This window comes from Manis pentadactyla, chromosome 4, assembly GCF_030020395.1.
Source record: "Manis pentadactyla isolate mManPen7 chromosome 4, mManPen7.hap1, whole genome shotgun sequence".
Classification (NCBI taxonomy): Eukaryota; Metazoa; Chordata; class Mammalia; order Pholidota; family Manidae; genus Manis; species Manis pentadactyla.
The window spans coordinates 144521160-144542572 of record NC_080022.1 but is presented as its reverse complement, the minus strand read 5'-3'; the positions used below and the strand labels follow the sequence as shown (position 1 = coordinate 144542572).

Genomic DNA, 21413 nt, shown 5'->3' with positions numbered 1-21413 from the left:
ATGTTCAGGTTTTACAGGAAGTGATGGCATTGATTCATCAGGTGGCGCTCTTTTGAGTGGATTCTGAGCCAGTGCCTCTTCAAGGGTGGTGTGATGGCTTTGTATGTCTGAGTGGCTCTGGCCACTGAGCAGTCATTGAGGACGCCCTACTTTGGTTGTTAGGGCAGAGGTGAAACGGGCTGTCCCATGAGCTGGTACCAACTAGTCCAACTCCACTCAACCAGAAAGGAGTCAGAAAGCCTCCCTAAATTTCATAGCTAGTATCAATTGGATCCATTGTTGATATTTACATCCTTACCCAGAATTTCATACTATCATACTTAGCTGCTGTGTTTTAGTAGCAGATGCAATTAACCCTATATTTTGTTCAAGTGGGAATTTATGAAGCACTTTGATTTCCTTTGGGAGCCAGGGTGCTTGATGAATTAAAGACGATGTTGTTCATATCTCCTCAGGGTTGAATATACTCGTCTTCTGACTCTTGTGTGTATTTGTTGCTCTTTTCCTTCCTGGTTTTCAGGCATGTGTGTATGCTGAGGGAGGAGGAGGAGGGAATGACTACTTAAATGCTAGCAAATTTTGTCCTTTTGGTGGGTGCTATGGCTTACTCAGTTTTCCTTTTTATTAATTTAGATGAGGGTGTCATCTATTGCTGTGCATATTTATTCCACTAAAACTCTTCAATAATAATTCCATCCCCCCTCCAAAACAAGCAAAAGTGTTAGCCAATTTTCCTTAGATTTTCTGTAGGGAGGGAGCAGGGAGCTATTGCTGTTTATTATATTTTTGGTAAATGTGGAATTCTGCACAACTTTAGCATGCCCCACACTGTCCTTTTCCTTAGTGTTGCTTATGCCTAAATCTTTTTTTTTTTAAGTCGGCGCACCCTGACTTGTGCCATATCTGTAAGTAAGAACTCAACTCCTGTCCTTCTGTGTGTTTTCGCAGCCATGCCCGGTTACGCTGTATGTGCACCTGCAACAGGTGTACATTTTGCATCTGTCAGAACTTCCTCAACTCAGACTTGCTGCAATCTGTAAAGAACAAAATCTTCACTGCAGTTCTTAACAGGTTCTTAACTTTATTTACTGGGTACCAGGCATTCTGTTAAAATACAAAAGAAAAAAGTGGATGACTATTACACAGGTCCTCATAAAGACAGCAAAGCCAACTGATGCCCAACTAACTTCCACTAAAATTCTCACTGTGGTGACAATGTTAGTTTTGGAATCATCCTTAATAATGCTTTTAAATTAATAGATACATTTAGGGGACTATAAAATAAGATTTTGGAATTTTTTTCAGGAAGGAAGTTAAAGGATCTTTCATACTAGAGGATGTATAAGGAGATTAAAATCTTTTGGTTGAGTGTTGTAGAAATAGATTAGGACTTTTGTAGTAAGGAAAAAACATGTTGATCTCAAATGTTATCCTGTATTTAGCTCACATTCAAATAGTATGATCTACTAAAACCATACTAATGTGAACATCTTGAGTTTGGAAAAATCCTCTATAAAAAGTACCTGGAATGTTTATTCGAAAGAACATGATTTCTGGAAATGAGCACAATAGCCAGCTTTAAAGATTCAAAAGAATATGGAAAGAGAAAAAGACCTGTAGTACTCGTTTCTGAGGTCTTTATAATTGAGCCCAAAACATGAAGTATGCCTAGAAAATAATCTGCTTTTAAAAAGAAAGAAAAAAATAGTAAGATTTGTACATTCCCTCAAAGCAATGAACTTAGAAGGCTGTGTTCTTATTCTGGTCTTGCTACCTTTGCTCAAGTTGATTTTACATTCTGTGAGTATTTAAGAGCCTATGTAATAATAATTTGTATTTAATGTTTCATTTTTATGTGTCTGAGGAATTGGATTTTTGAAATCATTCAGATGTTAATTGGGAACTGAGCTTGACTAAGACGGATGATTAAGCTAAATAGGTTTTGGTTATAAATGGGTCAGTTACTTGGTTTGCCAGTGAACTCTCACTGAGGACTAGCTTGCGACTGTGGTGAATAAGTGGGATAGTTTGTGTCTGCCAAGAATATAGTAAGTGTAGCTATGAAACAGAGACTATATCTTACATGAGTCAGAAACTGACTTTGAAGGAATTCTATAAGAGTTTCGGTGATGAGCAGTAGCAACCCTGGAATAAGAATGCAGCCATCTAAGGCAACTGCTTTGAACAGATCACCACACTCATCTGGTGTAAAGTTCTGACTGTCCTGTGAATGGCACCTTATGAAGCAGTAACACAGACAGATTCTTTCATGATGACTGTCTGAGAAAAAGCAAGGCTAGTTCAAACCAAACAACACTCAGGAGCTCCAGTGTTGGAAATGGTGGAGTTGGAAGAGACTCTGGAATTCATCTGGCCTACCCTCCCATTAGAATGCCTTCCTGAGAGCACACTGTTTATCTGCTGATGGCTTTCCTTACTGGAGAAAGGGTTTTTACTTCTGCTTCTGCTTTTTTTTTTTTAACTGAAATGATTTCCCTGTAACTTTCTCTCCTTTAGTTTTAGTTCTGCCCTTTAGAACAACATACGACTATTCTACTCCCTCTTCAGCATAGCAATCCTTCAGACATTTGAAGACGGCCATCATGTCTCCCCTAATTTTCTCTTCTCCAGGTAGAACATCCCCATTTCTTTCAGCCTTTTCTTAAATTAGATGGTTTAGTGACTTCCTCATTCCTGGTTGTCCTCATCTGAAAGCTCCTTGTGTTTTCAGAGTACCTCTTAAAAGAGGTGCCACTGAGACTAGAGAACAGTGCTCCAGGTGTGACGTGACTGGTCCAGAACAGTGGGCAGTCATGTTCCACAGTTAGGGCGGCCCCTATCTACTGCATGAATTAACTTTTTAGCAGCCCCATCTCACTGTTGATGCATATTGATCTTGGGGTTGATTGAAACCAGATTTTTTAATATGAAATGCCATTAAGGCAGTGCCCCTCCCCTCTGTGTAGTTGAAATTTTAATTGACTCTAAATCTAAACACAGATGCATATGTATCTCTACTAAATGTCATATTCTTTTTTATCCATTTGTTCTAGCCCAGTCATTTCAAACATTATTTCTGTCATTTGTTCCATTATATATCTCTCTCCACATTGTGTTATTTGCAAATTTGGTAGATATATCTTCTTTATCTCAAGTGACTGATAAAAGATAATGTTGAATATCCAGAGATGGGAGAGAGAGAATGCTAAAGCAAGTAAGCCCTATAATACTCTGCTGGAGAACTCTTTTTCTTAATTATACAGGTTCAGAGTTCTTGGGAAAAGATTATTCTGTCGATTAAAAATATTTTATTATCCAGTCCATATGTTATCTTATTATTTTACAAGAGATTTCATGGAGGACTTTTTAGAAATCAGTCTATAATTTCTACCACATTCCTCTGATCTATTTGTGTAGTACTTTTATTTTAATAGGAAGTTAGGAAGTGACATCTGTTTGGTGCCTTATTCTTGGTCAACCCATCTTGGCTCCTAGTAATTGCTGATCACAAACCATCTATTTTATTTATTCTAGCAGCTATTGATTGTGCATAATTGCAGATAGATCCATTGCCTGCATCTTTAGTGACAATTTTACTTTTAGGTCAGTTTAGTCAGCTTCCAAATGAAATAGGTTGTGTGTGTATTAATGGATGAACTTGCTCATAGTAAATTACTCTGTACATTGATCCTCAGAGAAATCAGTACATTCTGTCATGTCTATTTATAAACTAAAAGTAATTTAATGGTAATAGCATACATCACTGACATCTGGTAATCAAACATGTGGTTTTAATTTGCATTTCTCTGATGACAAGCGATGTGGAGCATCTTTTCATGTGTCTGTTGGCCATCTGAATTTCTTCTTTGGAGAACTGTTCAGCTCCTCTGCCCATTTTTTAGTTGGATTATTTGCTTTTTGTTTGTTGAGGTGCGTGAGCTCTTTTTATATTTTGGATGTCAACCCTTAATCGGATCTGTCATTTATGAATATATTCTCCCATACTGTAGGATGCCTTTTTGTTCTTTTGATGGTGTCCTTTGCTGTACAGAAGCTTTTCAGCTTGATATAGTCCCACTTGTTCATTTTGGCTTTTGTTTCCCTTGCCCAGGGAGATATGTTCATGAAGAAGTCACTCATGTTAATGTCTAAGAGATTTTTGCCTATGTTTTTTTCTAAGAGTTTTATGGTTTCATGACTTACATTCAGGTCTTTGATCTATTTTGAATTTACTTTTGTGTATGGGGTTAGACAATGGTCCAGTTTCATTCTCTTACATGTAGCTGTCCAGTTTTGCCAGCACCACCTGTTGAAGAGACTGTCATTTCCCCATTGTATGTCCATGGCTCCTTTGTCATATATTAATTGACCATATATGTTTGGGTTAATGTCTGGAGTCTCTATTCTGTTCCACTGGTCTGTGGCTCTGTTCTTGTGCCAGTACCAAATTATCTTGATTACTGTGGCTTTGTAGTAGAGCTTGAAGTTGGGGAGCGAGATCCCCCCCACTTTATTCTTCCTTCTCAGGATTGCTTTGGCTATTTGGGGTCTTTGGTGTTTCCATATGAATTTTTGAACTATTTGTTCCAGTTTGTTGAAGAATGCTGTTGGTAATTTGATAGGAATTGCATTGAATCTGTATATTGCTTTGGGCAGGATGGCCATTTTGTCGATATTAATTCTTCCTAGCCAAGAGCATGGGATGAGTTTCCATTTGTTAGTGTCCTCTTTAATTTCTCTTAAGAGTGTCCTGTAGTTTTCAGGATATAGGTCTTTCACTTCCTTGGTTAGGTTTAATTCCTAGGTATTTTATTCTTTTTGATGCCATTGTGAATGGAATTGTTTTCCTGATTTCTCTTTCTATTAGTTCATTGTTAGTGTATAGGAAAGCCCCAGATTTCTGTGTGTTAATTTTGTATCCTGCAACTTTGCTGAATTGCGATATTAGTTCTAGTAGTTTTGGAGTGGAGTCTTTAGGGTTTTTTATGTACAATATCATGTCATCTGCAAATAGTGACAGTTTAACTTCTTCTTTACCAATCTGGACTCCTTGTATTTCTTTGTTTTGTCTGATTGCCGTGGCTAGGACCTCCAGTACTATGTTGAATAACAGTGGGGAGAGTGGGCATCCCTGCCTTGTTCCTGATCTCAGAGGAAAAGCTTTCAGTTTCTCGCTGTTCAGTAAGATGTTGGCTGTGGGTTTATCATATATGGCCTTTATTATGTTGAGGTACTTGCCCTCTATGCCCATTTTGTTGAGAGTTTTTGTCATGAATGGATGTTGAATTTTGTCGAATGCTTTTTCAGCATCTATGGAGATGATCATGTGGTTTTTGTCCTTCCTTTTGTTTATGTGGTGGATGATGTTGATGGATTTTCGAATGTTGTACCATCCTTGCATCCCTGGGATGAATCCCACTTGATCATGGTGTATGTTCCTTTTGATATATTTTTGAATTTGGTTTGGTAATATTTTGTTGAGTATTTTTGCATCTATGTTCATCAGGGATATTGGTCTGTAATTTTCTTTTTTAGTGGGGTATTTGCCTGGTTTTGGTATTAGGGTGATGCTGGCTTCATAGAATGAGTTTGGGAGTATTCCCTTCTCTTCTATTTTTTGGAAAACTTTAAGGAGAATGGGTATTATGTCTTCTCTGTATGTCTGATAAAATTCCGAGGTAAATCCATCTGGCCTGGGGATTTTGCTCTTGGGTAGTTTTTTGATTACTGCTTCAATTTTGTTGCTGGTAATTGGTTTGTTTAGATTTTCTGTTTCTTCCTTGGTCAGCCTTGGAAGGTTGTATTTTTCTAAGAAGTTGTCCATTTCTTCTAGGTTTTCCAGCTTGTTAGCATATAGGTTTTCATAATATTCTCTAATAATTCTTTGTATTTCTGTGGGGTCTGTCATGATTTTTCCTGTCTCGTTTCTGATTCTGTTGATGTGTGTTGATTCTCTTTTTCTCTTAAAAGACTGGCTAGAGGCTTATCTATTTTGTTTATTTTCTCAAAGAACCAGCTCTTGGTTTCATTGATTTTTTTCTATTGTTTTATTCTTCTCAATTTTATTTATTTCTTCTCTGATCTTTATTATGTCCCTCCTTCTGCTGACTAAATTTAGGCCTCATTTGTTCTTCTTTTTCCAATTTCGATAATTGTGACATTAAGACTTCATTTGGGATTGCTCTTCCTTCTTTAAATATGCCTAGATTGCTATATACTGTGTTGGAGCTTTGTGTTATTGTTGTCATTTGTTTCCATATATTGCTTGATCTCTATTTTAATTTGGTTGTTCTCCATTGATTATTTAGGAACATGTTGTTAGGCCTCCATGTGTTTGTGAGCCTTTTTTTCTTTGTACAATTTATTTCTAGTTTTATACCTTTGTGGTCTGAAAAGTTGGTTGGTAGGATTTCAATCTTTTTGAATTTACTGAGGCTCTTTTTGCCTGGTTGTGTTTTCAGAGTATCTCTTAAAAGAGGTGCCACTGAGACTAGAGAACAGTGCTCCAGGTGTGACGTGACTGGTCCAGAACAGTGGGCAGTCATGAAGTGTTTTATAGAAGTACAGTGGAAATTTGAGAGTTCTGTGTTGAAATTTCTTGTAGTTTACAAAAGGATGTAGAGAAGGTAGGTGAGGATGAAAGCCCAAAACTTAAAGGCCTCCAGGGTCTGGTAGATAATAGAAATGAAAGAAGGTGGCCAAGTAAAAGAAGTGAGGAAGTGGGGGCTGTGACAGTCCCTGTCTGAAAGAGGCAGCCACGGGTCAGCTCTGACCTTTTGTTGTCCAGGCCTGGGTTGCCAGGTCTTCTGATTCTATGAGATCACAGAAACAAGGATTTTTGTGTAAAATTTCCTGCTACTTAAGTGGCAATTAAGTTGAAAAAATTTTAAGTACTAATCGGAACAAACAAAACATGTTTATAGGCTACCAGACTGCAACCTACCAGACTACCAGTCTTGAGATATGGCCTCAAGTTGCAACGTGCAGGCAGAAAAAATAAAAGCACATCTAAGGAATGAAAATGTTTCTTACACTACTACTGCAGTTTTACTCCTTTCTCATAAAAAATTGGAGAAAGCTATGAGGTGATGGGCCGAGAATGGAACGAACCACCTTTCCCTGCTTTTCTCAGGTTTTGGCAAATGGTGGTTGGTCACCATTAGTTAGCAGTGCTGGATATGTCTTCATGTTACATAAGCAGGAAGAGGATGAGTTGAATAAAAGTCATTTAAGAATTTTTCACTGTAATTCATTAGGGGGTATTCTCACTCAACAGTAAGTGTTAAGTCTTTGGTTTAAACTTTATCTGCCACACCTCATGTTTGATTTAGAATTGTAAAAACAGTTTTCAACTTTTATCTTAAGCACATAATTTCATTAAATGCCTGCAGAGAATTAATGGACAGATTTTGGTACATACATGTTGGTCTCAAATTAACGTTTTGTTTTAGTGCTTGTAAAAATTTTGGTCACTGAAATAGAAATTATTTGCAGGTAAAACATGTTTGAGCCACACTCTCCCTTTATCCCACTAACCCCTCTTTGATTTATTTATTCAAATATTTAATTTAAGTGCCTTCTTAGACAGGATCCTGCTGTTAGCTGGGGCAAAATATAAAGATTAAAGTGCCTTTAAGTACCTTTCTAAATATATGTCTCTAAAGTTTTCCTTTAACTTTGGCTATATTTTCAGTGACCTTAGTTCCTCATGCTAAAAAATGGAAGGCCCATTCACACTTAGGCACTTTCAACAGATTCATTTCTGAAATTGTCCATTTTTTTCCCTAGCTAATCTGTCTTTGATCAGAAAAGATTGTCTTTTTTTTTGAGCTTATTTACTGATACTACATATTTTAAGTAGAAAGTAGTAATATTTTTCTTTCCAATTTAATTGAATGTGTATTCATCTCATCATGTGAGAGAAGTGTTAAACTACATATCTGATGTGTAACCAAAGAACAAAGTACCATGTCAGATATGTAGTTTAATACTTTTCTCACTTGCTGTGTTTACGGTCTCACCCTTCAGATCTAGATAAGTTTATGTTTTCTTTAAAATAATTTATGAGTAACTGGAATTACTTGAATTTAAATTCATTTGGAGGAGGATTAACGTGTGGCCAGATGATTTTAATCTGTGGCAATGCTTTCATTTCAAATACCATGTTATAGGAAAAATACCTTTTGATTTTATTTTAATTTTTAAATACCTTTTAATCTCAAAGTGTCAAAATAACTAGGAGTGAGCTTGATTGTTGGTTTGAACTACCCAGGATTTTAGTTTAAGCATTGAATTTTCTGACTTCAGTACATTCCTACTTTGCATGAGTATGTGACTGTACGGTAGTGTGCTGCAGACTTTAATATGTCCCTTCCTTTAGGTGTTCATTTTCATTTGTTTGTGTCACTTAGTCTGTTTTTTTTTTTAACTCCTCTTGATCCCTTTCCCAGCCAAATTTCTGTGTAACTTCTCCTAACCTGTAATTTATCCAAAACTATTTTACAATTTATTATTTTGTTGTGACTTTCTTTGGTACATATTTTGGTTTTAGTGTTTCTTTCATCCCATTTTATTATTTGTATCAGCCATGTAAATTGTTGTTCACGTTGCCTCGTAAACATGGTAGCAGCATTTTGTTTTAGCAAACAGGTGCATAGTTTACACTGAGTGTATATAGAGACCCAAAGGTATGATGGACAGTCATTGTACCCATTGTATTTTTTACCCTATTCTTAAATATGTTTTTTAAATAGGATATATGTGACATTTATTTTAAGCCATTCATTAATGACTTACTTCATTTGTTCATATTGCTGTAATAATCACCTAAGTTTCTTCTTCCCATAGTTTAAAGGCATTATAGGAGCCCCCCCCCTTTTTTTTTTTTTTGAAGAAAAGGATTTTGCTGTTGTCACACCAAAATGAACTGCCTTTTCAGGGGATTGCCTTATGAAAAGGATATGTGCCTAGAAATCTTAGTATTACAGATATTCTTTTGGGAATGTAAGATTCTTAGGATATTATGTTACAGTAAAATATTATATCCAAGAAAGTCCATCACGTGTTTTAATTTCATATGAAACTTCTATCCATATTCCCTTGTATGAAGGTCCTTACAAAGTTTTCTTTGAATTTGGATACACAGTTAATATATTTAAAATTATGCAAGAGCTTGTGTTACAGATTCTCATTAAGTAAGCTGCTGCTACTTATAATTTTTATGATTTGGTTAGTATGTTAAAAGGCACAACAAAGTGAAGTTTACCTATTCTGTTCTCTAAGTATCAGTAGTTAAAATAGAGATATTATGTGTTATCCATTGAGTATTTCCCATATGCCTATGATCATCTATAAATTTTGATTCTTCTAATATTCAGTGAAGCATTGCTTTACATTGGCACACACCTGTATCCTTTTTTGAAACATGTTACTATTTAGGCCTGTTCAATTAACAGCTTTCTTATGATTTGTGTTGCAGAATTCATCTTTATTGGACACCCTATTTTGGTTTCTTAACCTATTTTGAGAAGTGTTAAAATATTTCATGCCTCCTAGTTCAGTTAGGAGAATTGTCATTATTAAAATAATTATTAGCAGTACTGGCATTATTATTAGAAATATTCAAAAATACTTCACCAGAAACATTGGGAGGAATAAAAAGCAGGGAAACCCAAAAGACTTTCAAAAGAAAGTGTGAGACATGTACAAGCAAAACTTAGCTATAGTTTTGGTTACCTCAGTACAATTTTCAGCTTGAGAAATTTAATTATAAATAGGAAAAAGCTATATATGGTATCTATGAGCATAGTAATTTAAGTTACATACATTGCAGTTGTATAGGCTATTTCAAAGTATTAACTTAAAAATACATACCTGAGGTACCATGTGAGTAGGATTACAAAATCAGAAGACCATTTGTATTAGTGCATTTATATACCTCTGAGTTGGGTTTGGAAAGGATAAAAGGGTGAGATGAGAAGAATGAGAAATAGGAATTTCATATTTACCCCTGAGAAGTTGTATAGGGCTGATACAAGTGACTCGATGGAACAACTCTTCCTATAGTCCTAGCTTTAGCTTCCCTGCTTTTGAGTATGTTCTGCTGAACTTTTCTCTGCATCAGTAGCCTGCAATCAACTTCAGACATCTCAGACAAGGTTAACTGACATCTGGACCTTTCCAAATTCTCCCTCTTCCTCAAATTCTAATTTTTCCAAACTTTTAGGTCTCTGCAGTATAATTTTTACACCCTAGATGTAAAGTCCTGTGACACATTGTAAAAAATAATAATTAGAAAACCCTATTTGGGAATAGCTAAAATGGCCTCCACTGAGCCCTTTAGAATTTGATTATTGTGTGTTTCTAAATATTGCAATTGCTAACATTCCCTTTATTAATTATTGGTTAAAGACATTGAATTAATAAAGATTTTAGTTCATGTTCTTATATTCACGTATAAATTGCAGAGTTAATCAAAAGCATCTTATTCGCCTTCTTTAAGGCGTTCTGTGAAAAGGTACGTAGGAACTTTGGCCACTCTGTTGTATGCCTTGCATCGTCATTCACACAAACAATTCTTAATTTATTGCTTGAGTCTGAAACATTTCCCTCTCTCTGCCATATTAAGTAGGAGCCTTAATCATACCCCCATCCAAACATATGGTCAGCGCCCACACCTCTGTCAAGAAGCTCTTGTCATCTGATTGACACATGGGCCCTCAGCGCTTCCAAGACACAGAAAGTCAGCATCTGACACACAGTTTTCCAGATAAGAACTTGGAAGCTCTGACAAGTTTCAAATGATTAATTAAGGTGATATTCCAGCATTTAATCATTATTTCTTATGTTCTAAAAAGAGATATGGAGCTGAATTATCTTATTCCACATAGAGTAGAAAAATGTGTTCCTGATAGATCAGTGGATTATGAAAAAGCAGCTTGATATACACACACATTTTTGACTCTGATATTCATTTTGGGGAGGTCTGTCTTAAGGAAGCTGTCTTAAATATGGAGAAAAATCTTATGTAGAAAGATACTCATCACTTTAATTATAGTCACCAGTAAATGGAGACAGCCACCAGTAGGAAAATGGAATATAATGTAGCTATTTAAAATGATGTTTCTATAATTTATAGAAATGTCCTTACATAACAGTAAGTTTTTAAAAGGATATAAAATTGTATAAAGTATACACATTGTGTTTGTAAATATGTAAGAAATACATAGAAAAAGTCTAAAAGTAAATACCCAAATTTTAATTAGTTGCCTTAGATGATGGGACTGAGGTGATTTTTTCTTCCTACTTTTATTTTCCATATATGTTATGAGCATATTTACCTTTTAACAGTCAAAAAATAAATTTTAGGAAGACAGAGAAAGTATGCAATAAGATTATAATTTATTCTAAGATATCTTATACAAGTCATTTTGGAAGAATTATACTTTGAATTGCGCAAGAATTATTTTTGCTTGAATTTAGAAATAAACTAGGAAGCAGCTTTATGAAGCTGTTACTCTGCTTCTGCTTGAGACCTGAGATGACAAACATATTTAATGGAATACAATGAAGATTGCACTATTCCCTATTCAGGTATTGTCAGCTAAGCAATCACAAATATGCTGTCTATTATAAATGCTTTCTGTGGTACAAATAGAGCCTTGTTACTGCAGCTTTTAAGTGCACGTGGTACAGGCATAAACTAGTTCTCTAAGTAGCTTTCCATATCTAAAAGTGTAGTTTTCCACATCTGAAAGTGTCTTAAACAACTGCTGTAACATTGATGGAGTCATTGGATGTATTTTATGAGTTAACAGTTTTAAGTTTCAAACTAACTATATTTTGAATATATATCTATATTGTTTCTCATGCATAAACATGAACTGATTTAACCTATTGAAGGCTATACTGTAGCTTGGGGAAAATAATAATTACTATCTTGAAATTCAAAAGAAAACTAAGCAATAAAGTCAGAATATACAATTTCATGGATGGCAATACTTTCTTAAAATACAACAAAGGGAACTGTGTGAAACAGACTGATTTTGTGATCACTTTGACTGATTTTAATGTGGTTATAGCTAGCTTTAATCCCCACCCAATTCTTCCCCAAAGTTAAAAACTAAATGTAAAAAAATTTTTTTTAATAATCTGTCTGTACAGATGTATGAAAATCACAGGCTAAAGCTGAATCAAAAGCACTAATGTATGTTTAGCCTGTGTTCTCAGTTTAAATTCTATACATCTTACTGACTTGGGGCTGGAAACTTTGATGCTCTTGTCATAGGACCATGACCATCTATGAGTCTGGGATGTTGGACTCAATTTTTCACAGATACATGTTTGTAGTTTTTGGTAGTCTGAAATTAGAAGCACCTATAAACTTCATGACTCATAGTTGTTAGCTTCATTTTGAATGTATACTTAATTGTCACCACATCTTGTCAGGTACTGCTTATGGTACTTGTTTCAAGGGCTGCCCTTTGTGTTGTGGACATATGAAGACCAGCCTCTCAGGGACATACAGAGAATGTAAAAAACCTTAGGTTTCTTTGCCCGGTATGTGAGTGTTTTAAAAGAGTACATAAAGGTTTTTTTTTTTAAGTTTGGCAGTTTGCTATAGAACACATTTATCTTAAATATAGAAAGCATGAGATGCATCATATAGGATGGCAGCTCAGTTTATGTGTGGGATATTTAATTGAGAGATGTTGTTTTCAGCTGCCTTCTTTTGTGAGCTGTGCTTGTGAACTGCAAACTGTGCATGTGTATAAAAGGTTAAGAGCCCGGGTAGCTGATTGGGGTGCCATGCTGTTAGCAGACGACGAAGGCAGTATTACTCACCAGGTGCACGCTGTCACCTGTGTAGAAGATTCCATCTTCATGGAGTCATCTCATGGTCCACTTTTTCTTGAAGCCAGGTAACATTTCCCACAGTCAGTGGATTAGCCTTGTTGGAGTTTTCCCAACTGGAAAAACTGAAACCTGAATATTCTCTTCCCTAACTTTAAATAAATAAAACGTTGCCTGTTGGAAGAACTAACTTGCAAGGTGGAATGAACCTGTGTTATCACTTGCTTTGTGAAATAATGCTTATGTAAGGAATGATTTTTTCTTTAATAGAAACAGGGAAAGATAAGAAATTGGAGTGCTGTGTGTGGTTTTGCCATGGTGATAATAAGCATGGAGCACTCTGGCTTGTATTACAGGCTCTAGGGATACACAGATTGCATTTTATGATTACTAATCTGATTGTTCTGAGGCAAAGTAGTTTTGTAGGATTTATGTTTTTGACTCTTACTTAACTCTTGCATATGCAAGTGTCTTGATCTTCCAATGATGTCTGACACTTGCTTCAAATCTGTTTAACTTAGTTGTAAAATAACCTAAGCTAGACAGTCTCTTCAAGCTCTTAATTTTTTAAGTTTGCAACATCACCTCAATTGTGTTCACTTGAATAAAATGTTCCAACCTTTGCTTTAAGCGTTTATCTTCTTCATGGTAAGCTGTCATACTTGAGACTCTTGAGGGTGCTTAGCAGTGTTATTAACTGAGCATGCTCACAAACTCAGTTTGTGGTACAGGCTGTCCCTGTTCTTGTCATGCATAATATGGCTTCTTTTATGTCATTTACCTTTTGGTCCATCATGTTACATTATGTCCTTTAGTTGGTACCATTGTCACTGCCTGTTTGACTAATACCAGGGTTTGTTTTTTTATTTTCTTTAATCAGCTATAACCAAATTAATACATACCAGTGAAATTCTCTCTCTCCACTTTGGGAATTTTTTTTTTTTGGTTAATTTTTATGGGGCTCAATGTTTCCAAAGTTGACTTTAAGCATTGCTCTTAGAAAAGTATTGTCACTTGTCGCTTAACTGCTTACAAGATAGCTTTTAGTTCCTGGAGACAGGAGATATTGCACATGTAAGTTGACTCTCAAAATTGTGAGATCTAAGCCTTACCTCTGATTTTAAAGGACCATGGTGGTATTAAAAAATGGTAGGTTGATTTGTCTAAGTTCTCCATTTCCCATGTGAAGAAAATGTATAAAATTTTAGATGTTGTTTACTCCCAAATAGTAGCTAGCTGTAAAGACATTTGTCTTTATTACGTCTTAAGATAATGATTATTTAAGCAGTGTACATGTGGCTATATTCATAAATGTCTTTGGTAAGCATTATTGTACGCAATTAGCCTGACAAGTGTGCTAATACTTACCTAAAAGTAGACTGTTAATGTAACTGCTATTTTCTTATTAATCATGTTTTAAACATTAATTATATTTTCTGACCACAGGCATGTGACACAGGCTGACCTCAAGAGCTCCACGTTTTGGCTTCGAGCAAGTTTTGGTGCTACTGTTTTTGCAGTTTTGGGCTTTGCTATGTACAAAGCACTATTGAAACAGCGATGATTAAAAAAAAAATACGGGCCCTACCAAAAACCAATACTTTTATGTACATTCTGAATGCTTTAAGTTCTGCCAGAAATACTGAGATATTTATACATGCAGAGTTACTTTATTAATATTTGTAATTCATGCATAAGAGTATTTTAATGATAGGTTATAACTGCAGTATTAGCTAGCATATGAAAGAAACAGCTTAACAGCCAAACTAAAAATGGCTGAGTTTCAGAGGCCAAAAGGGATTATTTTGTAAATGATGTACATATTCAGGCAAGATATGGTCTCCCAAACTGACTCCTAGAAATGATGTTTCTAGACGTTTCTACATGGTATTGTTAGTGCTCGGTTGGCTCATTTTCCTAGGTTTAAGTCAACTCAGAGATTGTATTTGCTCATGGATCACCTATTTATTTCACATTTACTTAGAATGATTCTTTGGGTTCTTTAATGTACATGAGGCTCAGTTTGCCATTTTCTCTCCATTTTTTAAAATGAGCTCATCAGTGTCAGCTTACCAACACAACTTCTTTCAGTCACTTATGGTAGGCCAGCCTTGAAGCCATCATGCAGTCTAGAAAATTGTATAGCTAGTGTGAGGCTCTCCTTTAAGGAAGGAGGAAGCTAAAGGCCATTAGCAGAGCTGTTACCTATGTGATTATATCGTTTCCTTTGTCAGTATATTGAATTTTATAGCCCTTTCAATCAAATGAACAAAAAGATTTGTATATTATCAATGTTTTTAGTTTAAATAAACCAGTCACCATTACTACTATTGAATTTCCTCCCAAATTGTAAATCATTCTATAATGGCTGTGTCTGTTATAGTGTATCACAGTAGCTGCATGTGTCATGAAATGTTCTATATCTGGCTAAGATAGCCTAGAAGCAGCACTTTTTTAAATGGTGAAATAAATCTAATGAATATAAACTCATGATAAACCTATATTTTCCATCATTGACCTTTTCAAGTATTTAAATAAATAACTGCTATGTACTGTGATCTTGTTTTTTTGTCTTACAAATATTTCTGTACAAATGTGAGTGAAATCCTCGTTTTTTTTCACCTTGAAAATTATTTTTGTACAAAAAGATAATACTCATTTAAGAAAGAAGACAAGTATGATTTGTACCTGTAAGAGGAAGTCTATTTCCAAGTCGTGGAGCAATCTATTCTTCTAAGATCAATTGTTTTCCCCTACACATACCTAGCTAATGTGGTCTCTGCTATGATTTTCATGTGTATTTTCTCCTGTAACATGGATTTTCCCCCTTTGCTGTTCTGAGGGATGTTTTCTCGTAAGTTCACACTCCTTGAACAGCTAGTAATGGCATACCTTACTAGCTGTAAGCTTGTAAAATAACATGCGCCAAATGTATTTGCATACTTACTTCCTTGTCTCCCTCCTCCCCACCCATTTTCATTCTAAATTTGAGGGTAGGGAACACTAAGCAACAATCTGTTGACTCTTCATTTTCATTATTTTTTGAGAGTTTCCCACTGGCCAGATAAATGTGTCAGTTACCCAGCTTCCAATGGCTGTTAATTCTTTCTGTCCAAGTTCTTCCCTGTTCAGACTTGAAATATTTCAAGTGGATATAACTAATAGATTGTTTTCTTGAGAAACAGAATACTTTGCCAAGAGGTGAGAAGTTGTGTGTTTATTTATTTAGGTTTTTGTCTCTTAATCTTTCCCATTTGAAGCTTGCTTGTCTGATTCACAGAAAGACAGACTGGCAGCTGCCTGCTCACTCTCATGCTGCTGACACATGCCCCTCGGTCAGCCCAACAGCCTTCCTCTCAGTCAGTTAGTCCCAGCGGCGAGGGTCTGCACAGGGAATGAATGCCCACTGGTTTCTTAACTGGTTTCTTCCCTTAACTTACAGGCTCTTGTGGATATTTATCTTTTTTTCACATCCACTTTAGGGACTAGTTAATGTAGGGAAATAGGTGAGTAAATACAATAATGGGCTTCCTCTGGCTTTCCCAATGTACTCAGAAGATGCAAGCTGTAAGAGTACTAAGGAAAAATGAGGAAAATAGGAACTTGGGGGTTGAGGGAAATCTTTCACTTTGTATCAGTTGTAACTGTCTTTCAAATGGGCAATTCAGAGGTGCTTGCTATAGTGTTCTAATGAATAGTGAGGCAGTCATCTAAAGAAACATCGCTTTGAAGGTTTACAGTGCACGACATAGTGTAACGAAGCCTTACTTGACACATCAAAGGCTGTTGCTTCCTGCCATTCATACATCTTTCTCTTTTCACATTTGGCAAAAAAATGAGCAATGTCCCATGTTGTTGGAGCTTATAAATGCTACAGTGGGAGTGGGCCCGGATGTTAGGAGCTTGGGAGAACATAACTATTCTGAAACAGCCTATAAAGGAGAGGTAGGAGGAGGCTGTGGGTATCTATTTTTGCATGACTGTATCACCTGTCAGGGGAAGGCATCAAAGAGGAAATACAGTGACAAACCAGTCCTGAATGAAATGAGAACTTTTCTGACCTGAGGGAAGGCAACTGGGTAATAAATAGGGGGAAAACAGAGGTAAGTGCTTAAACTCTGTGTAGAGCATAAATCTTCCTTAACAGGCCGTCAGAATGCTCTCATGTTAGCTTTGATGCCCCTTGGTCTGAACTGTACTAGTAAAAGTCAGTATAAAAGTGTCTTTAAAATTTATGTGCAAATCTTAAAAGGAGTATGTGACCTAGTTTTCATTGACGTATTTATTTGGCATCATCCTTAAATTTTTAATAGTTTATGTGTTTTTAGGAAGCTGAATTGGGACTAGATACTTGTTGACAAATAGCACGTGCCAAGATGCTAAATGCGTTTAATGTTTACAGTGTAAGAATGCCCCACACATAGCCTGGCCATTCCAGAAACCTTGATCCACATATTCACAGTCCTACTGACCCACTTGTTAAAACCTCTAAGCTTTCAAGTAACTCTTGTCCTTTTAAACTCTTTATCAAAATTCTCTATGAGTGAGAACAAATGTCTGTTAACATGTTTGGCCCTCAGCTCCATGGAAGTCTCTGACCTGTGAGGATCACAGTTCTGTATCTCAGATCTCTCTAGTGTGTCCCAAATTAAAAAACTGTGTTCCCTTGCCTCCCATGGCACACTCAACAATTGTCAGACTGTTTGTCCCAGTTTTTGTTTTGTTTTTAATTCAGAAAGTATGTACACCTTACTAGAAAGTGAGATTTTGACATGATTAGGGAACACTTCCTAACGTCTTAGTGCCATTCTTGTTTCTCGCTATATTTTCTGATGATAGCATTTTGCTCTATAGATTTTATCTTCTCCTTTAGCTAGACAGTTGCAGAAGTCCCAGAGTGAAATTGAGAGATTTTCATTCTGGGTCTAAAGGAGCATGTCACATGCATACATTGAGGAGGTATTACCAGTATTCATACATTGAAAAATCCAAATTCCACAAGAACACTTTTTCCTCTTTCAGTATTTTCCTATTCATAATTTACATGTCAGTCCTTTATAATCAGATAACCCTTGGGAATGTTTATTATTAGAATGATATTGGTATATATGCTGTAGTGTAACTAACGGGTTGCAAATTTTTTCCTGTAAAAAGCCAGATAGTAAAAACTTGAGACTTTTGTAGCCTCTCAACTCTGTCAGAGCAAGAAAGCAGCTATAAATGATACATAAACAAATAAGCATGACTGCATTCCAATAAAACTTTATAGGTACTGAAATTTGAATTTCATGTGATTTTCACTTGTCACAAAATATTCTTAATTTGATTTTAAATATGTAGAAACTATCCCTAGCTCACAGGCTATATACAGAAATAGGCTGTGGGCCAGGTTTGACCAACCTCCAGTATAACTAATGAAAGTATAGTAGCAAAAGCATATCAGCAATTACTAGTGGTTAAAACAATTTACTTGATCGTTTTGGAATTTGAAAAGGCATTCTACTCCTAGGAAGAATTTAAAATTACCGTGGTCATGTTTTATTCGTAAGGAAACTAAGACTGGACCTGCAGGAGGTGTCTGAGGTGTCTCACCGTAACAGGGTGCTCCGGCCGCGCTCAGGCTCACCGCGGAGGGCCGTGCGGCACTCAGGAGCAGGGAAACATCAGTTCCCCTTCCTCCCAGTGTTCACCTGGAGCTGCCCTTTTGGTACTTCACCCGTGTTTATTTCCCAGTTGTCCAGATGTGTAGTTGGCACACCCGGAAGGTGAAAGAGTCCCACAAGAGTGTTTAGTTTGGACTCTAGCTACCTGGGGACTCTATCCCTTTGTGTGCATGGCAGTGTGATCATGCTTCTTGTTTCTTTAGATTTAAAGTCAGAATTTCAGATCTTAAACAGAAAAATGCCATTTGCCAGCTCCATATTTTCATAGCTTACACTGGGTAGAAAAAGCGCCTTACTGAAAGCCACACTCAAAGTCTGTGCCTGAGCTGGGGCTGGAACCCAGCTGTCCCTACGCCAGTACTCCTTTAGCACCGAGCAGCCCTCCACAACCTGCCTTGATTTTATACCTTTAGAAAATTTGCAGTATCTTTGGTTTAAAAAGCCAGGCCTAAGGGGAAAAAAGAAAACAGCCAATGGCGATTTTGACATTCCTAATACTAAGAAGGGTTAAAGTTGGCAAAGCAGATTTTCTGGAAGCTTTTCGGTTTAGTCTTCGCTTCTGATAGCTGTCACCAGGTGACTGATGGCGTCTATTTAGAGGAAGGCAGGTTTGGTGGCTAGGTTTATTTTAGGTATAGATACTGAGGCAAGTAGGGATATAACTGCTCTTTCAAAAGTCCTTATGATTTTTGTTCAATTGTTCTTAAACTGTTAATTTTGAAAAAAATACTGTGTCACTTTTTATCTATATATGGAAAATGCCTTGGAAGAGGAGTTTTGATAGAGGGGAAAGCTAGAATAAAGTTTTGTTACTGACTACTGTTTTTACCTCTGCTTCTCTCATCTGCTTCTGGGATTTCTGTAATTCCAGCCTCCTCCATCCCAGCCACTTCTGTATACCATTGAGAGCATAAGTGCCTGAGTATGTCTTTACACATCCACTTACTCTTCATATTAATTCCCTCTCAAATCTCTTACTTTCCCCCCAGGTTCTCAGAACGTGGTCATAATACTTGGGAACTTGAAAGGAATACAGTTTTCAAGCTACACCCCAGACTTATTGAGGCAGAAACTCAGAGATCAAGGCCCTGCAAAATCTGTGATACAACCCCTCCGCCACGAGATGCTGATGCAGTCTTAAGTTTCAGAACCACCTTGAGGAGGTTGAAGTAGTTCAGTCTGCCTCCAGAGAGGTTACAATTTGGATAACTAAGTTAACAGTGGTTAATTGTTTTACCAAGACAAAAATTATGCATAAGTATAATGTGATTAAAAAAGAGAACAAACTACTGTCTCTCCTTTCCTCTTCTGATAAAATTCAAACCTTAAGGTAGTTTACAAGGCCCTAGAGACCTGGCCGCAGACCACTTTTGCAGCTGACTCTACTCTCCCATCCAACTACACTCTAGTCAAAGACATCTTTCAGTTCTCAGAGGGTACTTTGCAGTGCTCTCCCTGAAACCCTGTCCTTCCAACTCCTCATCCTTTAGGTCTCAGGAGGGGCAAGGTCAGGCTGCCAATGCCCTGGAGGTGCATCTTGGAGTTTAGGTTGCCTCTGTCTACCTCATCCCCCTATTCACCATATGGCACCCCTTTGCCGCCAGCATCTTGTTCAGAGACTGCCTCTTTTACACTCCCTAGAGATTCATTAAGAGTTAAGCAGGGGAGTGATGTTCTAGGCTGATCTCAGCAAATTGCCCATTCTCCTGTCCCTGAGGGAGTGAACCTGGGGTAACTGACCAGTCTCTGTCCTGCCTGGCTCTGCTCACTGGCAGTGGACTGAGTCCCAGATCTTTGCCCTGCCTGCCACATGCCTGCCTACTCTTAAAGTACCCAGGGGAGTACATATCAGTCACTTGGGTCTCACTGAATTCTCTTGATTTATGCAATCTTTTTTGAGAAGCAGTTTTACTCAGTCCCTGCAGCCCTTGCAGAAACATGGACTAGCAGCCCTGGAAACTAAGTGATCTCTTAGTGGTATTGGGAATTCAATAGGTTGTTGGCGGAGGAGGACAAAGGCATGGACTTCAGAGCTAAGACCGGAGTTTGAATCCCAACTTGGTCCCGTTCATTGTGGAAATCACTTGACCTTTCTGGTCCTGTTTGCTATGAAATGAAGATTAGAGTTGTACACATTCACCAAGATCTGTCCCTAGTAGGTATTTCTCACTTTCCTTTCCGAGAGAATAGGAGACCTGTGTCCCCACAGAGAGGCGGCAAGCCTTGGTGCCTCCAATACTCGAGCAGCCAATTTTTTTTTCTACTTGTATCTAAAAAATGTCTTCATTTAAGCTGCCTTGAGTATTGGGGCCAATAAAATGTCCCCAGTATTGCCTGGATTTCCTTTCCTGATGGCTACTTTTTCTTTGTCTCTTGCTGGCTGGTTATTCGGCCTCTGTGCAACCCCTAGAGTGCTAGTGTACCCCAAGGTTCTGGCGTGAGTTTCCTTATCCTCTCTAACTCTCTCTGTCTTGAGGTGATCTCATTGATCACCTTGGTTTTATTTTCTCAGCTTTTTATTTTGAAATAATTTGAAGCATTTTAAAAGTCGCAAAAATGATAATAGGATTTGCCTAGTCTGGGCATTTCATATAAATGGAGTCATACAATATGCGGTCTCTTGTGACTGGCTCCTTTCATGTAGCCTAATGTTGTCAAGGTTCATCCACCTTGTGGCATGTATCAGTACTTAATTTTTGGGGGTGGCCAAATAATCTTCCATTGCGTGGATGTGCCATGTTTTGCCTCTGTTCATCAGCTGATGGACATTTGGATTGTTTCAACTTTTTGATCAATGTGAAAAATGCTGCTGTGAACATTTCTGTGCAAGTTTTTGTATGGACATATATTTTTATTTCCCTTGGGTATATACCTGAGTGGAATTGCTGGGTCATTTGG

The 21413-nt window shown here is 37.0% G+C and overlaps 1 protein-coding gene across 8 annotated transcripts in view; it reads left to right on the top strand.

Annotated features, from left to right (window-relative positions):
• The window catches only part of RHOT1 (ras homolog family member T1), a 70228-nt gene extending 50491 nt beyond the window's left edge, over positions 1-19737 (top strand). For 3 of the 8 annotated variants that reach the window (XM_057501122.1, XM_036914236.2, XM_036914235.2), the window contains 3 exons: positions 949-1071; positions 12777-12920; positions 14299-15410. In XM_057501122.1, the coding sequence (XP_057357105.1) occupies positions 949-1071; positions 12777-12920; positions 14299-14416 (385 nt within the window). In that variant the 3' untranslated portion in view covers positions 14417-15410. Of the gene's footprint in view, positions 1-948; positions 1072-12776; positions 12921-14298; positions 15411-19504 lie in introns of those variants that run through there. The other 5 variants (XM_057501123.1, XM_036914238.2, XM_057501120.1 and 2 more) reach the window with 4 other exon arrangements.
• The last annotated feature ends 1676 nt before the right edge of the window (positions 19738-21413 follow it).